The sequence below is a fragment of the Grampus griseus genome (assembly GCF_964374135.1).
Source record: "Grampus griseus genome assembly, chromosome: 2".
In the NCBI taxonomy this organism is placed as follows: Eukaryota; Metazoa; Chordata; class Mammalia; order Artiodactyla; family Delphinidae; genus Grampus; species Grampus griseus.
Window position 1 is genome coordinate 37523985 of NC_139018.1, and position 15825 is coordinate 37539809.

The 15825-nt window shown below is 36.7% G+C and overlaps 1 protein-coding gene across 4 annotated transcripts in view; it reads right to left on the bottom strand.

Moving 5' to 3' along the window:
* SYNE2 (spectrin repeat containing nuclear envelope protein 2) overlaps positions 1 to 15825 on the bottom strand; it is a gene marked incomplete at its 5' end in the record, with an annotated part of 272663 nt that overhangs the window by 154533 nt on the left and 102305 nt on the right. For all 4 annotated transcript variants that reach the window (XM_082648159.1, XM_082648158.1, XM_082648156.1 and 1 more), the window contains 5 exons: positions 8660 to 9001; positions 11687 to 11851; positions 13016 to 13325; positions 14255 to 14406; positions 15493 to 15784. In XM_082648159.1, coding sequence (XP_082504285.1) covers positions 8660 to 9001; positions 11687 to 11851; positions 13016 to 13325; positions 14255 to 14406; positions 15493 to 15784 — 1261 coding nt within the window. The remainder of the gene's footprint in view (positions 1 to 8659; positions 9002 to 11686; positions 11852 to 13015; positions 13326 to 14254; positions 14407 to 15492; positions 15785 to 15825) is intronic.

Below are 15825 nucleotides of genomic sequence, written 5' to 3' on the forward strand. Positions count from 1 at the left end.
AAACAGAAGCAATATTGTAACAAATTCAATAAAGACTTAAAAAAAAAAAAACGGTCCACATCAAAAAAATCTTTACAAAAAAAAAGGAATTTCCTTCTTAAAAAAAAAATGTTATGCCTTAAATTACGTAAAGGCAAGAATTCCAATTGCAGGTTATATGTGGGGTAATCTGATCTTTTCTGAAAGCTCTAAGAAATTGAGGTTCTCAATAGGATATATAGAGACGCCATTTCAACTCATTTATTCATTCTTTCAGCAAATATTTGTTGAGCACTTACATACAACAGGCACTTTATCAGTAATTTTAAAAGATTTCCCATTATTTTGCTAAGGTATTAGTTTTTATTTTCAGGTTACTTTATAAGTGAAATACCATTTAATTTTGCCATATACTTTCATGTCAGTAAAAATCTTTGAGGTATCAAGTCTGTGAATAAAATGTGTCCACATATCCAAACAAGGTAGAAATTGCTGTTTTAGTAGTAGATAGTAGATACATTACTAGATAGTAATATAAGATGTTAACAATAGGGGAAACTGGGTAAGGGATATATGAGAACTATCTGTACTATCTTTGCAAGCTTTCTGTCAATGTGAAACTATTCCAAAATTAGAGTTTATTTAAATAAAACAGATACTGTCTGGAGCTCCATCAATACTAACTGGTAAGAAAATTCAGCTGACCAGTGTTACTGGTTTTGAAGTATTTACTTGGCACTTAGCACAAGTCACTTCTTCTACAAGGCTGCAAATAATTGAAATGATTTTTCAAATTTCCCCCATTTCCAATTTGTTCGTGCAAACTATGGTTAAAATCTCCATGGAAGGCAGCATCTTGGGTGGGGGTGGGGGGTGGGAGACCCACGAAGGCTGTGAGAGGAAAGGACAGAGGTGCTACACCACAGATTTCATTGGCCCATGGGTACTCTATGCCATGAACTGCAATTCTATGAGGTGGACGCCTGCCTCCTTTTAATCTGATGGCTACTGTTGCTTACAGCACCCAACAAATCCACCTGTAGGGCAAGCGCTCCTGCGCTAAAGGCATAGATACTAAACCCAGGAAAACTTTACTTCTTATCAATAATTTATCAGGAATTCAGAGCCCTGGTCTCTCTTACCTGATGGACTGGTCACTTAAGGACTAGCCACATTCATAACCTGCCATTTGTAATATGCCTTCCATGGTCAGGGAGAGCATCCTAAAAAACTTGAAATCACCCCATAACACCATTTGTTTACCAACTCCAAAAGCCACGTTTCCACTTTGGTAAAAAATCCAACAGAATCCCTCAAATGAACATTTTAAATTTAAAAGGTAACATTCCTTTGCTCATGCCCGAGAGGTTAGAACACAGGCTTGTGTCCTGATTGGCTCCTGGAAAGATTCTTTTATATTTCATAGCCAGTGACCATTTGCTCATCACCCTTAGCGGTATGTTATTTTTATTTTGCAGGCTCATTTGAAACATCTTATTTTAAATTATAAGAGAATTCAAATATCTTTAAAACAACAGAATATAACAGATAATCATTACCCATGACACAGATATAACTGATATAATTTTCTATATTAAAAATATAATTTAAAGCCCAGTCCTCAACCCTTTCTCATCTCTTCCTCCCTAGAACTAACCACTATTCTAAAATCCACACATACTTGTCTTTATACTTTGACTACATGTGTTAATATACATACAGTATTGTTTTATATATTTTTAATTCTTATAAAATTGGAATCACACATGTATCATTTTACAACTTAGTTTCCTCACTCAGCGGTATGTTTTGAGGTTTATCATGGTGTCAGATATAAATCCCATTCAGTCATTTTACGTTTGTATACTGTTCTGCTATCTGAATGAACACGACTTACTTGTCTGTCAGGCTACTATGGACATCATCATTGCTTCCAACTTTTCCTATTATAGATATTACTGTGATAAACACCCTTGTTTTAGGCCTTCTTGCACTTATGTGTGAGTTTCTTTGGGACGTTTTCCTAGAACTGAAATTATTCCTTTTGATTCTCGATAGACAGTTATTGATTTGTTCCTACCAGCAAGGTAAAAGAATTTGTATTTTCCCTATTCATCTCTGGTATTTGGTACTAACAGACAATAATGTCTGCCAATACATTGGGTGTGAAGTTGACACCATTATTGTTTTATGCTCCCTGGTCATATGAGTCTAACCTCCTGTGGATTACTTCTGCATAATCATTGACTATTTTTTATTGGGTTGGTTATAATTTCTAGTGTTCTTTTATATACTGGATACTAGTCTTCTAACCATTTTATGTACTGCAATTATTATCTCTCAGTAGATTGTCTTTAAACTTTATATATGGTATCTTTTGTTGACTATGACTTTAATGTTTTAATGCAGTCAAATTTATCAATCTTTTCCTGTTTGGGCTTCTGCTTTTAGGGCCTTTTTGTGTGTGTGTGTGGTACGCGGGCCTCTCACTGTTGTGGCCTCTCCCGTTGCAGAGCACAGGCTCTGGACGCGCAGGCTCAGCGGCCATGGCTCACGGGCCTAGCCGCTCTGCGGCATGTGGGATCTTCCCGGACTGGGGCACGAACCCGTGTCCCCTGCATCGGCAGGTGGACTCTCAACCACTGCGCCACCAGGGAAGCCCTGAGATCTCAAAAATATAATGTATACATAATAATTTATTTCTATTTAGCCTGTTCAAGGTTCTCTGTACTTCTTGAAATTGAGAATTCATATTATTCTTCAATTCTGGAAAATTCTCAGCCTTTCTTTTCCTCCATTCTCTCTATTCTCTCCTTCTACAACTCCTACCAGAATTGTGTTTGACCATCTCATTATAGCCACTGGGTCCTTAAAATCTCTTTCCTCTTTTCCATCTCTTTATAGCTCTGTGTTGGATTGTGGGTAATTTTCTAACATATTTTAGCGAACTAATTCTCTCTTCAAGCTGTATCAAGTGTGCTACTTGACCAGAGCAATCTTAATCTCAATGACTTAAAAAACATTATTGAAGTTCCTTATGGTTCTTTTTCAAATCTAACCTTTTTTCTCAAAGTATTTTATTCTCTCATTATGATTTCAAATCCATCTATCACTAACCATTTAAAACATATTATTGTATGTTTCAAACTGCTGCACTGTCTCACTATCCCAGTATATTAATTCCTCTCAATTTTAGTGATGAGGACTCTTCTGGTGGAATGTTGCTTTGTGTTATTGATTGACTGACTGATTCATACTAACTCAGGGTTATCAGACTTTTTTTTTTTTAAACTATATTGTGGGAATTCCTATGACCTGATCGGTAGAACTGACCGCACCCCCTTATGCAGATTTGTGTTTGCTTCTTCCAGGTACCTCAAGGAGATAAAGACAGAGGCTGATTTACATGTTAATTTCTTAACTTGAATTGCTCCACAATGCAAGTAGTATAGATTTGGACTCTAAACCTGTTTGAGATATAGGGTGGTTCTGATTTCTCATGGGAGACCTTCTTTTCCCACCCGCAGTCAGAATAAGTAGGTCCTAGGCCTTTCTCTGGGTTAGAGATTTTCTTGTTGGCCTTTCTCCCTTTCTCTTCAAGGGCCCTGTCCATTCTGGAGTAACCACTCCAATGCATGGACTCTCATGAGCCCTTATGAACTCTAAGCCCCGGGACATCTGATTCTTTCCCTTCTCCACTTCTCCTGGAATTTCTCTTAAAAAAAAAAAAAACAAAAATACTACGATCAGTATAAACTTAAAACAAAGTATAACTTAATAAGCATACATATTGAACCTCTGAGCATAAATGGAATTTTCAAAGTTAATAATAAATTTAAAGTAGAAAATGACGATTCTATCAAAAGCCTGGTTCTGTTATATTGCTAACTATATTTACTTTTTTAAAAACTGTTGCTTTTTTTCAACCATGTATCTTTTCTTTGAGTTTGGCCTGTTTGGAAAAGAACAGGAGGTGAGAAAGAATGTCATCAATTCTCCTAAAGGGTAGGACTGTGTTACTGTCATTTTTATGTCCCTTAATTCACAAAGTAAACATTTTACTTTAACATTCAAAACACTGAGCTTTAAGTAACTAAGCATTGTCTCTGGCTTGCGCAACCTAGCAGCATAGTCAAGAGGTAAAGACCATGACAGCTTCACTATCCTTTTCCCATTCAGGGGCAATGGCCCCGTGGCTATAATAATTCTGTGACAGTGAGAAACTACATCTATCACTTATAACCTGCCAACATTGGGACAGTGTCATACGTACTCTAGAGGATATATTTCTTTCTTCTCTAAAGCATTCCAACATGAAGTAGTAAAACAACAATTCTAAGCGTAAGCAAACATCCATCACTTTTAGAGACAAAACCGAATGGCAGATCAGGTTAATCTCAGAGGCTGCCTCTTTCTCTTAGCATATTGTCTAAAATGTTAACATGACCCGTAATGCACTTGGGACTCAGCCAGCCCTGCCTACCTCCCAGGCCTCACCTCTGTCCTTCTCCTCTCCTCCTCCCACTATGCAGTAGCCTTATTCCAGTTTCTGACTCCTCATGTTTTCTCCCCCCACAAGAGGAAAGTCTACTTTCTCTGCCAATAGTGCTCCTGACACCCAGCTCTGAGCTCTGTTATCTCCAATCCACGCTGCTGGTCTCAGGTCAAGTGCTGTTTCTTTAGAGAAGCTCTCTGAACTTCAGAGAACTACAGTTCAAGCCAGCCTCCTTTATTATAGATAATCATCGAAACGTGTTCCTTCCTTTAGTTGCTGTAATTAGCCTCTCATCAGTTAATTAGTTGATTAATGTATGTCTCCTCCTCTAGACCAGAAGCTCTATGCGAATAGAGACCACGTCTATTTTCACTCACCGATGAACCCTAACTGCCCGTTCAAGAAATTTTTACCGAATGGATGTATAGATGAATTCACATTAGAAAAAATAAATAAATAAGAGAATTTCATTTAGTCTTCGATTGCCAAGATTAACAATTTGTGGTTTATAAAGTAGAGTTGGAAAGAAATTGAGGACCCATCAATCTAGCAGCTGTGGACCAGAGATCTGTTAGGAATGACAGGAACAGGGCTTGGTTGGGCTTAACGAGAGTAGAGAAGGTTTGAAACACGCATGAGAACTGGAGTCAAACAGCATACTGGCATATTAAACCTCAATGAACAACCCACATAACACATTCAATAAAACTGTGAGGTAGACCACCAAGCATCAGGCTGGGCAGAGGCGCCTGGCTCTAGTCCCAGCTCTGCTAGAATGAGAACTCGGCTGATTAACATCTTCTGACATTAATTCCCTAATCTGAAACACAGGGTTAGGAGAGACATTTTCTAAGGTTTCTCAGCCTAAGATTTCAGGACTTTGGAGCACGTTCTCAAATGCATGCTGCTTGCAGATGTTAATACCATGTATACCATGTAAGTCCCTTGTCCTGTAAAGAAATAAATCTTGGATTGAGAAAAATACCTCTAGAGTAAGAAACAAGATTGGCATCCTGGCCAGAAGAGCAAAGTAATACACTTGGAAGGCAGAGTTGACACATGGCCCAACTACATGTTCCGTTACAAAATTTTTTTTACTGACTTACTAGGATAACCAATACCAGAAATAAACATCATTTACTCCAGGCCTGAAAACTCTTTCCTCCTTTTCATCCTAGTACTGCCTCCCCTGAGTTTCTGGTCGCTCGCTCACAGCTGGACGCCTTGCATGTTCTGTATCTGTGATCATCCACCTTCCAGGATTTCTCTATGGGCGCCTTCTTAAATATTGAAATTATAAATGCTCAGAAAATGTTGAAAAGAACAAAAGATGATTCAGACATACTAAATTATACCTAATGACAAGGAAATTAACGAGGTAATTATAGACAAACTTTTTTTTTTTTTTTTAAGAGCAATTATGTCATGTAGGTTGACACTTGGTAAGGAGTGGGCAAAAAAAGATCATTCAATACAGGTTAAGCCGTAATGCTGCTTTATGAATTTTTAGAAAAATAATAAATGAAGAATGTATCCATTTCCCTGTGTTTCCTTTTTATCATTTCCTTTTATGGACACCTGGAATCTTAAGAGATTAGTCAGTCCTCATTTTTTATCATATCCTAATTTGTTACTTCACTTAACCTATATAGGAAGGGGTAAATGGAAGGCAGTTTTGCCTTTTCATGTTTAAAAAATTTTAGAAATTCACCTCTGTAAAATTATCCAGTATGATCTGGGATCATAAGCACCACACCCTTCAGACTGCATTTTGTAACTTCTTTTGTCTCTAAGTCTGCGTTAATATTCTTGATATTAAAGAAAAATTCAGCCAAAGGTCCAGATGTAAAATATCTCCTAAATTTCATCTAAAATGAAAGTCTTGGCAATGGATTCAAACATATACATGCAATTTTGAAAAGTGCAATCACGCTTTCAGCAACTCTAAGACCAAATGCAATTTATTAAAGAAATAATAAAATGAAATAAAACTTCCTAAAATGTTTTCTGGAGACAATTTTACATAATCTGATAAAAGCCCTTCTAGGCTCCAAAAAGGCACATGAAATGAGCATTAATTAGATATTTAATTAGTATTAGATTTTAAACTGTGACAATTGTATTCTCACTTCTAGCTGAATGACTAGCACAAAAGAGGTCTCAATAAATGTTTTTAATAGATTAAATGGTTATTTTCACTGTCACAATAGTTTTTGATTAATCAGATTTATAATTCTGTAAATTGTGCTTTTCCGTGCTCTATGTATTCATTATATAGAGACTCTTGCTTAATTTACACCTGCGTCTTATATTTGTCACTTTGTATTATATTTGTCTATGCTGATTTTGATCTCTTATACCAGTTGTAGTTCAACTTTCAAACTGCTCTTGTATAGAGAACAAACTTGTAGTTACCAGTGGGGAGAAGTTAGGGGGAAGGAATAGGGGATTAACAACCTATTAGGTATAAAATAAGCTACAAGGATATATTGTACAACATGGGGAATATAGCCAATATTTTATAATATCTATAAATGGAGTATAACCTTTAAAAATTGTGAATCGCTATATTGTACATCTGCAATTTATATGATATGGTACAGCAACTATACTTCAATTTTAAAAAACTTAAAAAATAAAAAAATTTTAATAAAATGAAAATTAAAAAAAATTTTTTTAACTGCTCTTGATCTTGGTCTAACATTACATAGAATAAAGTAAATACAGTCAGTACTTAGCGTAGAGAAGATAAGAAGCACAGATTCAAGAAAAAAGATTCATGTTACAAAAGAGGGGGAAAAAAAGGTAAAATGTCGCTAGAAATTAAAACTAGATTCCTCTAGGCCAGACCTGCAAAAATTATTTGAAGACTTAAGTCCCTCCATCTGCTCTAAAAAAAATCATTCTAATGAAGTGCCATAAATTATCAATAACTCATCATTCAAGATTAAGTGAAATCTTAATAAATAAAAAAATCTTATTGGGTTATGATCTTTATATAGTTTTCAATATACTCTACTGAATTTGGAGGGTTCACAGCCAAAATTGGTCTGAGAAGCTAATCTTAAAGTTATTAAGCAAATCTCTTTAGCAATGTCATGAATTAGGATAGAAAGCACTCAGGTATTTTTCCTTTTTTACTTATTTACTCTCTTTAAATACCGTTAAGAAAGTTTCTTTTACACGTACAGCTTCAAGAGTTTCACCACAGGGCCCTAATCCTTTAAGACATATTTCCTTAGCTCTATCTAACACTGTTTGTGGGATTTAGAAGTCTTCTCCTATGGCCAGAGAGATGCTCCACTGGCGTTTAACCTTGTTTTACACATTTCTAGAAAACCTTATCTGGTTCCTCTAATCCTCCATGATTTCTGCTCTAGGAAGACAACAGAAGTGCAGGCTCTCTTCATTCCTGTGTATTAGGTATTCCATAAAAAGCTGACGAGGACCCACACCTGAATGGTCTAACCTTTGCTGCTGTCCCACTGGACCCTGGATTGTGAGAGGCTAACAGGCAGGCTCTTTCAAATGTAGCTTACTGGATGGCTCTTGTGCCTTTTCCATTTCAATCTCTAACCTATGAGAAAGCACTTTAAGACCTACAGGAAAATGTACCCATTTGGATGTTTAGAATGAAAACAAAACAATATTCTTTCTTCTCCACAGGGACCATCAGGAGGCTGAATGTTGATATTCTCACACCAAATGATCTGACATTTAAAAATACATTTGCAGTACAGGGTTAACGTAAGAAGAAAGGCCCCTATCCTTTCAAATGGTCTCTGATTTCATTATGAAATCAACCGAAAAAAAAAAAAGACCCTAAAAAATAGGGCTGTTGGATTTTTTTCCTAAGAAATGTGGGTACAGCACATTTTCTTTTGCCTTTTCCAATTTGCCTTTGAGCGCCTGATCCAGGAAACTGTATCTGATTACATATCAGAGAGAATAATAAACCTAAATTGATGACTGACATTTCTAACAGATGAACAGTAATATTTCACTGCTGAAATCCTGGACAGTTTTCTAAGGGCTCTTTTGACAAGTGGGCATCATAAATAGCCAGCAGATTGAGGGTTTAATTATGAAATCAGAAGGCTTGATTCACGACCCTCTTTTCAGAGTCCAACAACACCTCTTCATTCGCAGACACGATGTCTTAGAGATGTAATCACAAGCACTTACCTTATTTATTTCCCAGTCTTCCTCCAACTTTTCCACTGCAGCTGAGTCCTCAGTGGACTCCTGTACATCAGAAGTGACCTGCTCCTCTCTGCCTGGCAGAGGAAACTTTTCTCTCTTTTCTGTTGAGCATTTTGATTTGAGAATGCTGTTGAGACAATTTTCCATCTCCTGCTTAGCAGATTCAAGTCTGTTTTCCAAATCTTTTTGTTTACACTTAAGTGATTTTATATCATCTTTAATAATCTTCTGTCCCACTGAAGATGTATTTTGCTTGATGGATTTCGCTAAAGCTAAAATCTTCTCTAATGTGCCATCTTGTAAACGGAGACTGTTCTCTAGTTCCTGTGAGTGGAGAAAAGATTGTCACAGAAGTATCACTGTTCAATTGTCACAAGAGTTAATTGACTTTTGTAAATCATAGCGTGTTCTGCTTCACTAGTGGAAAGTATAAAAAACTTATCAACCCGTATCACAAAGAAGGAACTTTGGGCAAAATTTAAACCAATGTAGCAGCCCAGATCAAATTCTCTAACAGATTTTATAAGATGCTAGAAATGTATAAGAAGTAACAAAGAAAATTTTCACAACCAGTTCCTGGAACATAGGAAATGGTCAACACATATTTGTTGAGTACATATTTTGTTCAAGATACTATATAATATACAAGTAATACTAAAATCAAACACAATCAAAACACTAAATAATAAGTGCCTACTTTGTGCAAGGCCCTAAAAAGAATAAAAGAATCATTTAGAGTGTGCCTGCATGAATCTAGTGCTAATATTTAAAATTCAGAGCAAAGTTTAACTCAATCTATCGAATGTAATATCTTAAATATATTAGAAACTCAATCAATATTTACTAAATGCATGAATGGATGAGGCTAATTTGAGACCTCTATACGCAAAAGGAATTTGATAAACTATAGCAGCTACTGATGTGACTACTGAAAGAGAATAAGCCTTAAAGTTACTAGGTGAACTATATAGTATTTATTAGTCACTGTTCTAATGGACTATACAATAAATATTCATTCATTCATCTAACAAACAGCAAGTATTATGATAGGTTTTGAAATTACATAGATGAGTAAAACACAGTCCCTTCACAATCCTATAGTCTAGTGAGAAAGACAAAGAAATAAACAAATAATTGTAACAGAATATGGAAAGATGTATGCTAACAAATATGTACAGGTCATCGAAACATTTTAGCTGGAAGAAGGGAGTTCCAGATTGCATTTTGATAGACCCGAGGTGGCCATGGGATAGGTGCACCAGAAAGGGTGATACTGCAGGCAGGGAGCCCATTCAGATGTCTAATGCAGGGATCTGTGAGATGAGGGTCTGCTCTAATGCAGCAGTAATGGGGGTAAGAGTGGAGGGACAAATTGTTGAGATAATCCAGAGATGAAAGAGACAGCACTTGATGTCTGTCTAGATTGGGGAGTCTGGGAAAGGATATCCAGGTTTCTGACCCGGCAGCCTAGAGAGATGGTATAGATACCCACAGAGTCAGAGAAGAAGAAGCAGGCTCATTGGTAGGGAACTGGGGTATGGAGAAAGGGAAGGAGATGATGAGTTATTTTCTGGACATGCTGAACCACAAATAACTATGAGACACCCAAGGAGAGATGTCTAGTGGGGTCAGAAGACCCAAGTTGCAGACCCACTCTGTCATTTAACCTGGGTGACCTTGTAAGTTCCTCGCCTCTCTGGAACTCAGCTCATCATGTATAAAATGAGGAGTCTTGGGACTTCCCTGGTGGTGCAGTGGTTAAGATTTCACGCTCCCAATGCAGGGGGCTGGAGTTCGATCCCTAGTCAGGGAACTAGATCCCACATGCATGCCACAACTAAGAGTTTGCATGCCACAACTAAGGAGCCCGTGAGCCGCAACTAAGGAGCCCATGAGCCACAACTAAGGAGCCCACCTGCCGCAACTAAGACCCAGTGCAACCAAATAAATAAATAAATATTTTTAAAAAGATGTGTTTTAAAAAAAATGAGGAGTCTGAACTTGACAGCTTCTGAGATTCCTTCTAGCTATAGCAGAAGGCTATATTTTAATTTTTCAACAGGAGCCTGAGCTCCTCAGAGTGAGGCTCGTGTCTTGCACTTTTCTCAGTATCCAAGGCACCCAAACAGTGCCTTGGACATGATGAGCCCTCAACATTTGTCAAATTATCACTGTTAAAAGGGAGGTAGGCTTGTCACAATGTCAAGCTGTTCTGGAGGGGAAATCTTGCTTGATTCCCAGGTTCCTAAAAAGAAGAGATAAGAAATTCCCAAGCTCATGCCAGCAGTGCTGCCCTGAGACTTGCCCCACGCAATCTCCAGTCAAATAACTGTGAAAGAAGCAGCTAAGAAAATGCTTTACTCTGTTTTCTTCTAGAGGACACCAGTTGGGCCTGTTTATGTTGGCTGTGCAAACAGTGAGCATCCAAGGAATGTGTTTCGAGAATGTGGGTAAAGAGCTGCAATCCTTACTGTATAAGGAGAGGGGTTGTTGAAGTGAGGCTGAGAATTTTAAAAGCCCTACATCTGCAGAGACCTCTAAGGTAGTCCATGAGTATGAAAATTAATAAGGTGAAAATTATACAACTCCCATCCACCCATGATGAAGAATGCAAAATTGAATCATTTCTCCCTAGGTCTTATTGCATTCGTTATATCCTTTGAATACCCAGTATCTCCTGGAATCACTGTGCTGTCTCTTAAACAAAGATCTCCAGGAGCTATAGACTGCTCATGGGTGGAATTGTCTCTAAGGGTCCAGAGCACAGAGTACTGTTCAACTCAAATTATAAATGGATTTGCTCACTAAAGAAGAACATTTCCACTTTTTATGACTGGTCAGGACTTTATCCAATAGTCATCTGAATAGCATTTTCAGCATTTGAATTTTTTCTTTTTTTATTTCTTTTCTTTCGCCATTTGAATTTTTGATCAAAGACCCTGATTTGTCAAGTTGTAATTAATATTGATTTTTTTAAAATGTCTATCATGTCTGGACATTGTTTAATACCTTCAGTTTCTGCATTTTTTCCTCAACTGCTATTTGATCCACAGGCTTATCAGAAAAACCGACATATTCCTTGGAGATAGAGTCCAATGCAGTATTTAGGTCTGTGATGCAAACCTGGTACGAGTCGTGTTCTTGAACATGACCTTCCAATTTTTGCACAGAATCCTAAAAATAAAACATTGATAATGCATGCATTAGGTCCCTGAATTATCCCACTCAGAAAATAATTAAATGGTTCATAAACATTTGTTTTATGAGGTTTCATCTTGAAAAAGGAATATGGCCATAAATCATCCAGAGTTCTTAAGTAAAGTTTTTAGTGTTGAGATATTTGTTTCCCCCATGTTTCTTTGCCTTCATTTCACTCCCGAAAACAATCTGTCAAGAGGTTTACAAAATGAAATGACTACAAATTATATCATCAAATCACAAACACCCATAACAAAGCAGTTCCCTTAATTATCCTTCTTACTACAAGCAAGTACCCACTCTTGGAAATGAGACTATGTGAAATCAACCTAACCTCAGATTCCTTTCATAAGACTCAAACTCCAAAACTGTGGCTTAGGAAAAAGTAATCCTAACTCAAGAGCAAGACCACCTTCAGGTTCTCTCCCTGGAATAAGAAAATAAGGTGACCACATCTGATCAGAAAAGAACAGCAATTATTAAACTAAATAACTCACAGCCAAGTGGGTATAAGCAAGATTATACCCACACAACTCCTGCTATCTCTATAAGCAAGATTTCTTATCCAGGAAAGATATATTGAATCTGGCTTTCAGTATGCAAAGATTTATAAACAATTCTCTTAAGAGAATAATATGCCTCATGACAAGATGACATTTTACCTCTTAATTCTTTTATTGCAGATCATGTGGAAAGACTCAAGGGAGAAACCTGATAAGGTTTATACAGAATAATGGATATAACTATTATAATAGATGATAGATGTATGGATATGTGAATGGATGGACGGATGAATGCAAGCATGGATGAATGGATGGATAGATGGATGCTGCATGGACAACTTTGACACTGTTACCTACATAAAGATGCCTAAACATATCTTAATCCTTCCAACCCCTTATGAGGGGAACTTTGATGAGAGGAAACAACACTATTATCAAATAATACACACTGGATTTCTCTAGCAAAACTGACCAAATTGATTGCTCCATCTTGAGTAGTTAGTATTTGTATCTAAAACTGATAAATTTTAAAAACTTTTGATTTACCAAAAGAACAAAACAACGGTCCTATATACAAATATTACATAATTATGCATAATTAAGACAAGCATTTAAAATTTTATTTTGACCATTTCACCTGTAGCTGTTGAAGAAGACTTTCATGTAGATGCTTTATTTCCAGCCACGGCTCTTCACTAAAGTTGGGATTTTTAGTGCACTCTAAGAGGTAATTTCCTTGAGATTTTAACTCCTCTAGTAAGGATGTCAAATCTTGTGCTTTCTGGAGGAATTTCTTGTAAATTTTTAATTGAGCTTTCTTCTCCTGCAAACCATGTTGCAGAGCAAAGCCCACTTCTTGTTTCTTTTTTAGTTCTGTGAGCATTAATCTCAGATCCTCCTTACTTTGCAAATACTTCTCGCCTTCTAGTAGAAGCTTTTCTTGATGGCTAAATTTAACAAAGTATTTTACAAATGAAATGATACATCAAAATCTTATAATACAACATGCATTATTATAAAAAGCATTAAAATAACACTACTGTACATTACTCCCAGGGACTTCTTTGGCATTATAACATTCTAAATAGCCCTAAGTTTAGCTCAGAAATCAAGATTAAAATTAGTTGTAGTGTTACTTTAAAAAAGTATTGGTTTTTTGTCACATAATTTGATCTGAGAAAAAATAGTTAATAATTTAGATTTCAAACTATTTCAGTTTTTATTGTTTAAATATAATTATAATATTCCATGTTTTTCTTTTTCATATAAGTAAAATAAATAAGCATTCAGTATATTGGCCAACTAACTAGTTTATGTTTTCTACAGCTTAAATTTGTTTTGATCTGTTTTTCTTAGAAAAATATAAAATTTACATTTCCACCAAATATTAAATGTATCATTTAAGACACGATATGAATTAAGAATTTTCACCAGAATTATGCCCATTACATTCAGACAACGTTTATCCATGTTTACACATTTAAGAATCTCTTAGCATATATATTTAAAAGCATGAATTATCCTGCAGTAATACCAGGAAGATACTCAGGTTGTCTGGGGAAAGGGGGTTTTGGTACAGAAGGGGAGTGTTGAAGGTGGAATGAGGCAGACAATATTAATTTGTTACCAAGGGCCCCACGGGTTGATGCACCAGCCAAAGTAAACGCTGCCGCTGAGTTATGACAGCATGTTTCATATCTGGTGCAGAGGACTATTCTTCTTTGCTTCTGTCTCAACATTGTGATTGCCCCTGATATTACTTACTTTCTCTCCAGCAGATATATTATATCCACATCCAGAAGGCAGACAAAACATACTTGTTATGGCTTCACTGTGCAACGAAAAACCATGAAAGGGGTGAAGGCATGCCCTTTACCTTAGATATGTGTTGGCTAAGTGGAGTGTGTTGTCCCACTGGTTTCTGATATCAGTAAGGGTCTTTGGAACCATCGGAGCCTTGCTGCTCTCAGCCTGACTCACGACGGTCTGTATTTTAGCGTCCCCTTCAGGCTTTAGTAAAATGATTTCCTAAATCAAATAAAAAAGATCTTAAAATCTCATTCATACCACACAGGGATATTTCATATGATATGTTTTTATTTATAAACATTATTCAGAGATTCTAACTGCAGAGTAGATTTCAAAATTACCCTTTCATTTTTATATATTCCCCGAATACAAAGACATCCTTCACGTTGTATAGAACTGGTTCTCAGTAAGCATTTGTCACATTGATCTGATGGCATTCCTACTCTTCTCTTGATTCTCAATTGCCCTCAAAGAAATTATATACCAAAAAATCCGTGGCAAATCCTCCTTCCAATCTGTACCATTATTTATAAATAAAGAGTTGGGGTAACAACCTGAACAAGACACTTCTATACACCCAAGATTGGGTTTATGGCTTCCCATAGGAAAATGCAGAGTGCCTCAAACCAACTGCTGTTTCTCCACCACAACGTAATTAATTCTCATTCCCTGCAATTTTATTTTCCTCTTTTGCTCCAAACAATCAAGTTCCTCCCTTCTTGGAAACACTACTCCAGATTCACCTTCCCTGGAAAACCTTTCAGATATAATCCCAAATGATCCTGATTACTTCACTATGCCAAACTAACCCTTACGGCTTGACCGCATCATCCTCTGCACTCGGTATCTGATAAACTAAGAACCACACAACCCACTCAGTATCTAATAACCTTCAGGAACCACACACATCCACTCTGAAGATGAGCTCCTCTCCAGCCCTCACCTTGACATTGCCAATGCCTCTGATGTACTGACATACATTCTTTTAACATCCTAGCAAATTTCCACCTGCTGCAGCTCTAATTTATACTTTTAATTTCATTTCTCCTGCACTCAGTGAAGACGGACAATAACTGGACATTGCTCCCACAAAGAGAGGATATACTTTCTCCCTTCTATATGCATTAAAATAATTTTAGGTCCATCATAGCCCTTCTCTTTTGCAAGCTTGGTCATCTGAATTCCTTCAACCAATCTGCAGTGATCCTATTTTCCATTAAAAAACAAATCTTTGCAGTTTTCCTCTAAATCTTTTCAAAATTAGAGTTCACTCTGACCTCTGAAATTTAGTTTCCACAGTTATACCTTTATTTTTTGGATTCTTTCCTCAAGTGGCATTTTGCCTTCAGATGAATTCAAAACCATCAGGGACTCTTTAATCCCTGTTATCCAACGAATGACATCATGTGCAAGATCATTAAAGCTCTGGTCCTTGGCAGAAGGTAACTTATCCTCTTCGTCAATTTCACATAATTGTCCCAATAATGTCTGGTATCTATTGATCAAAAGTGTTGATTCTCTTACTATTTCTTCTTCCTCAGTAATCCCATATTCCTTCACAGAGTTGTTCAACTGGGCCATAGATTCAAATTGTTCCCTGTAAATTCCAAATATCATTGAAAGTTTACAGGAGCCACG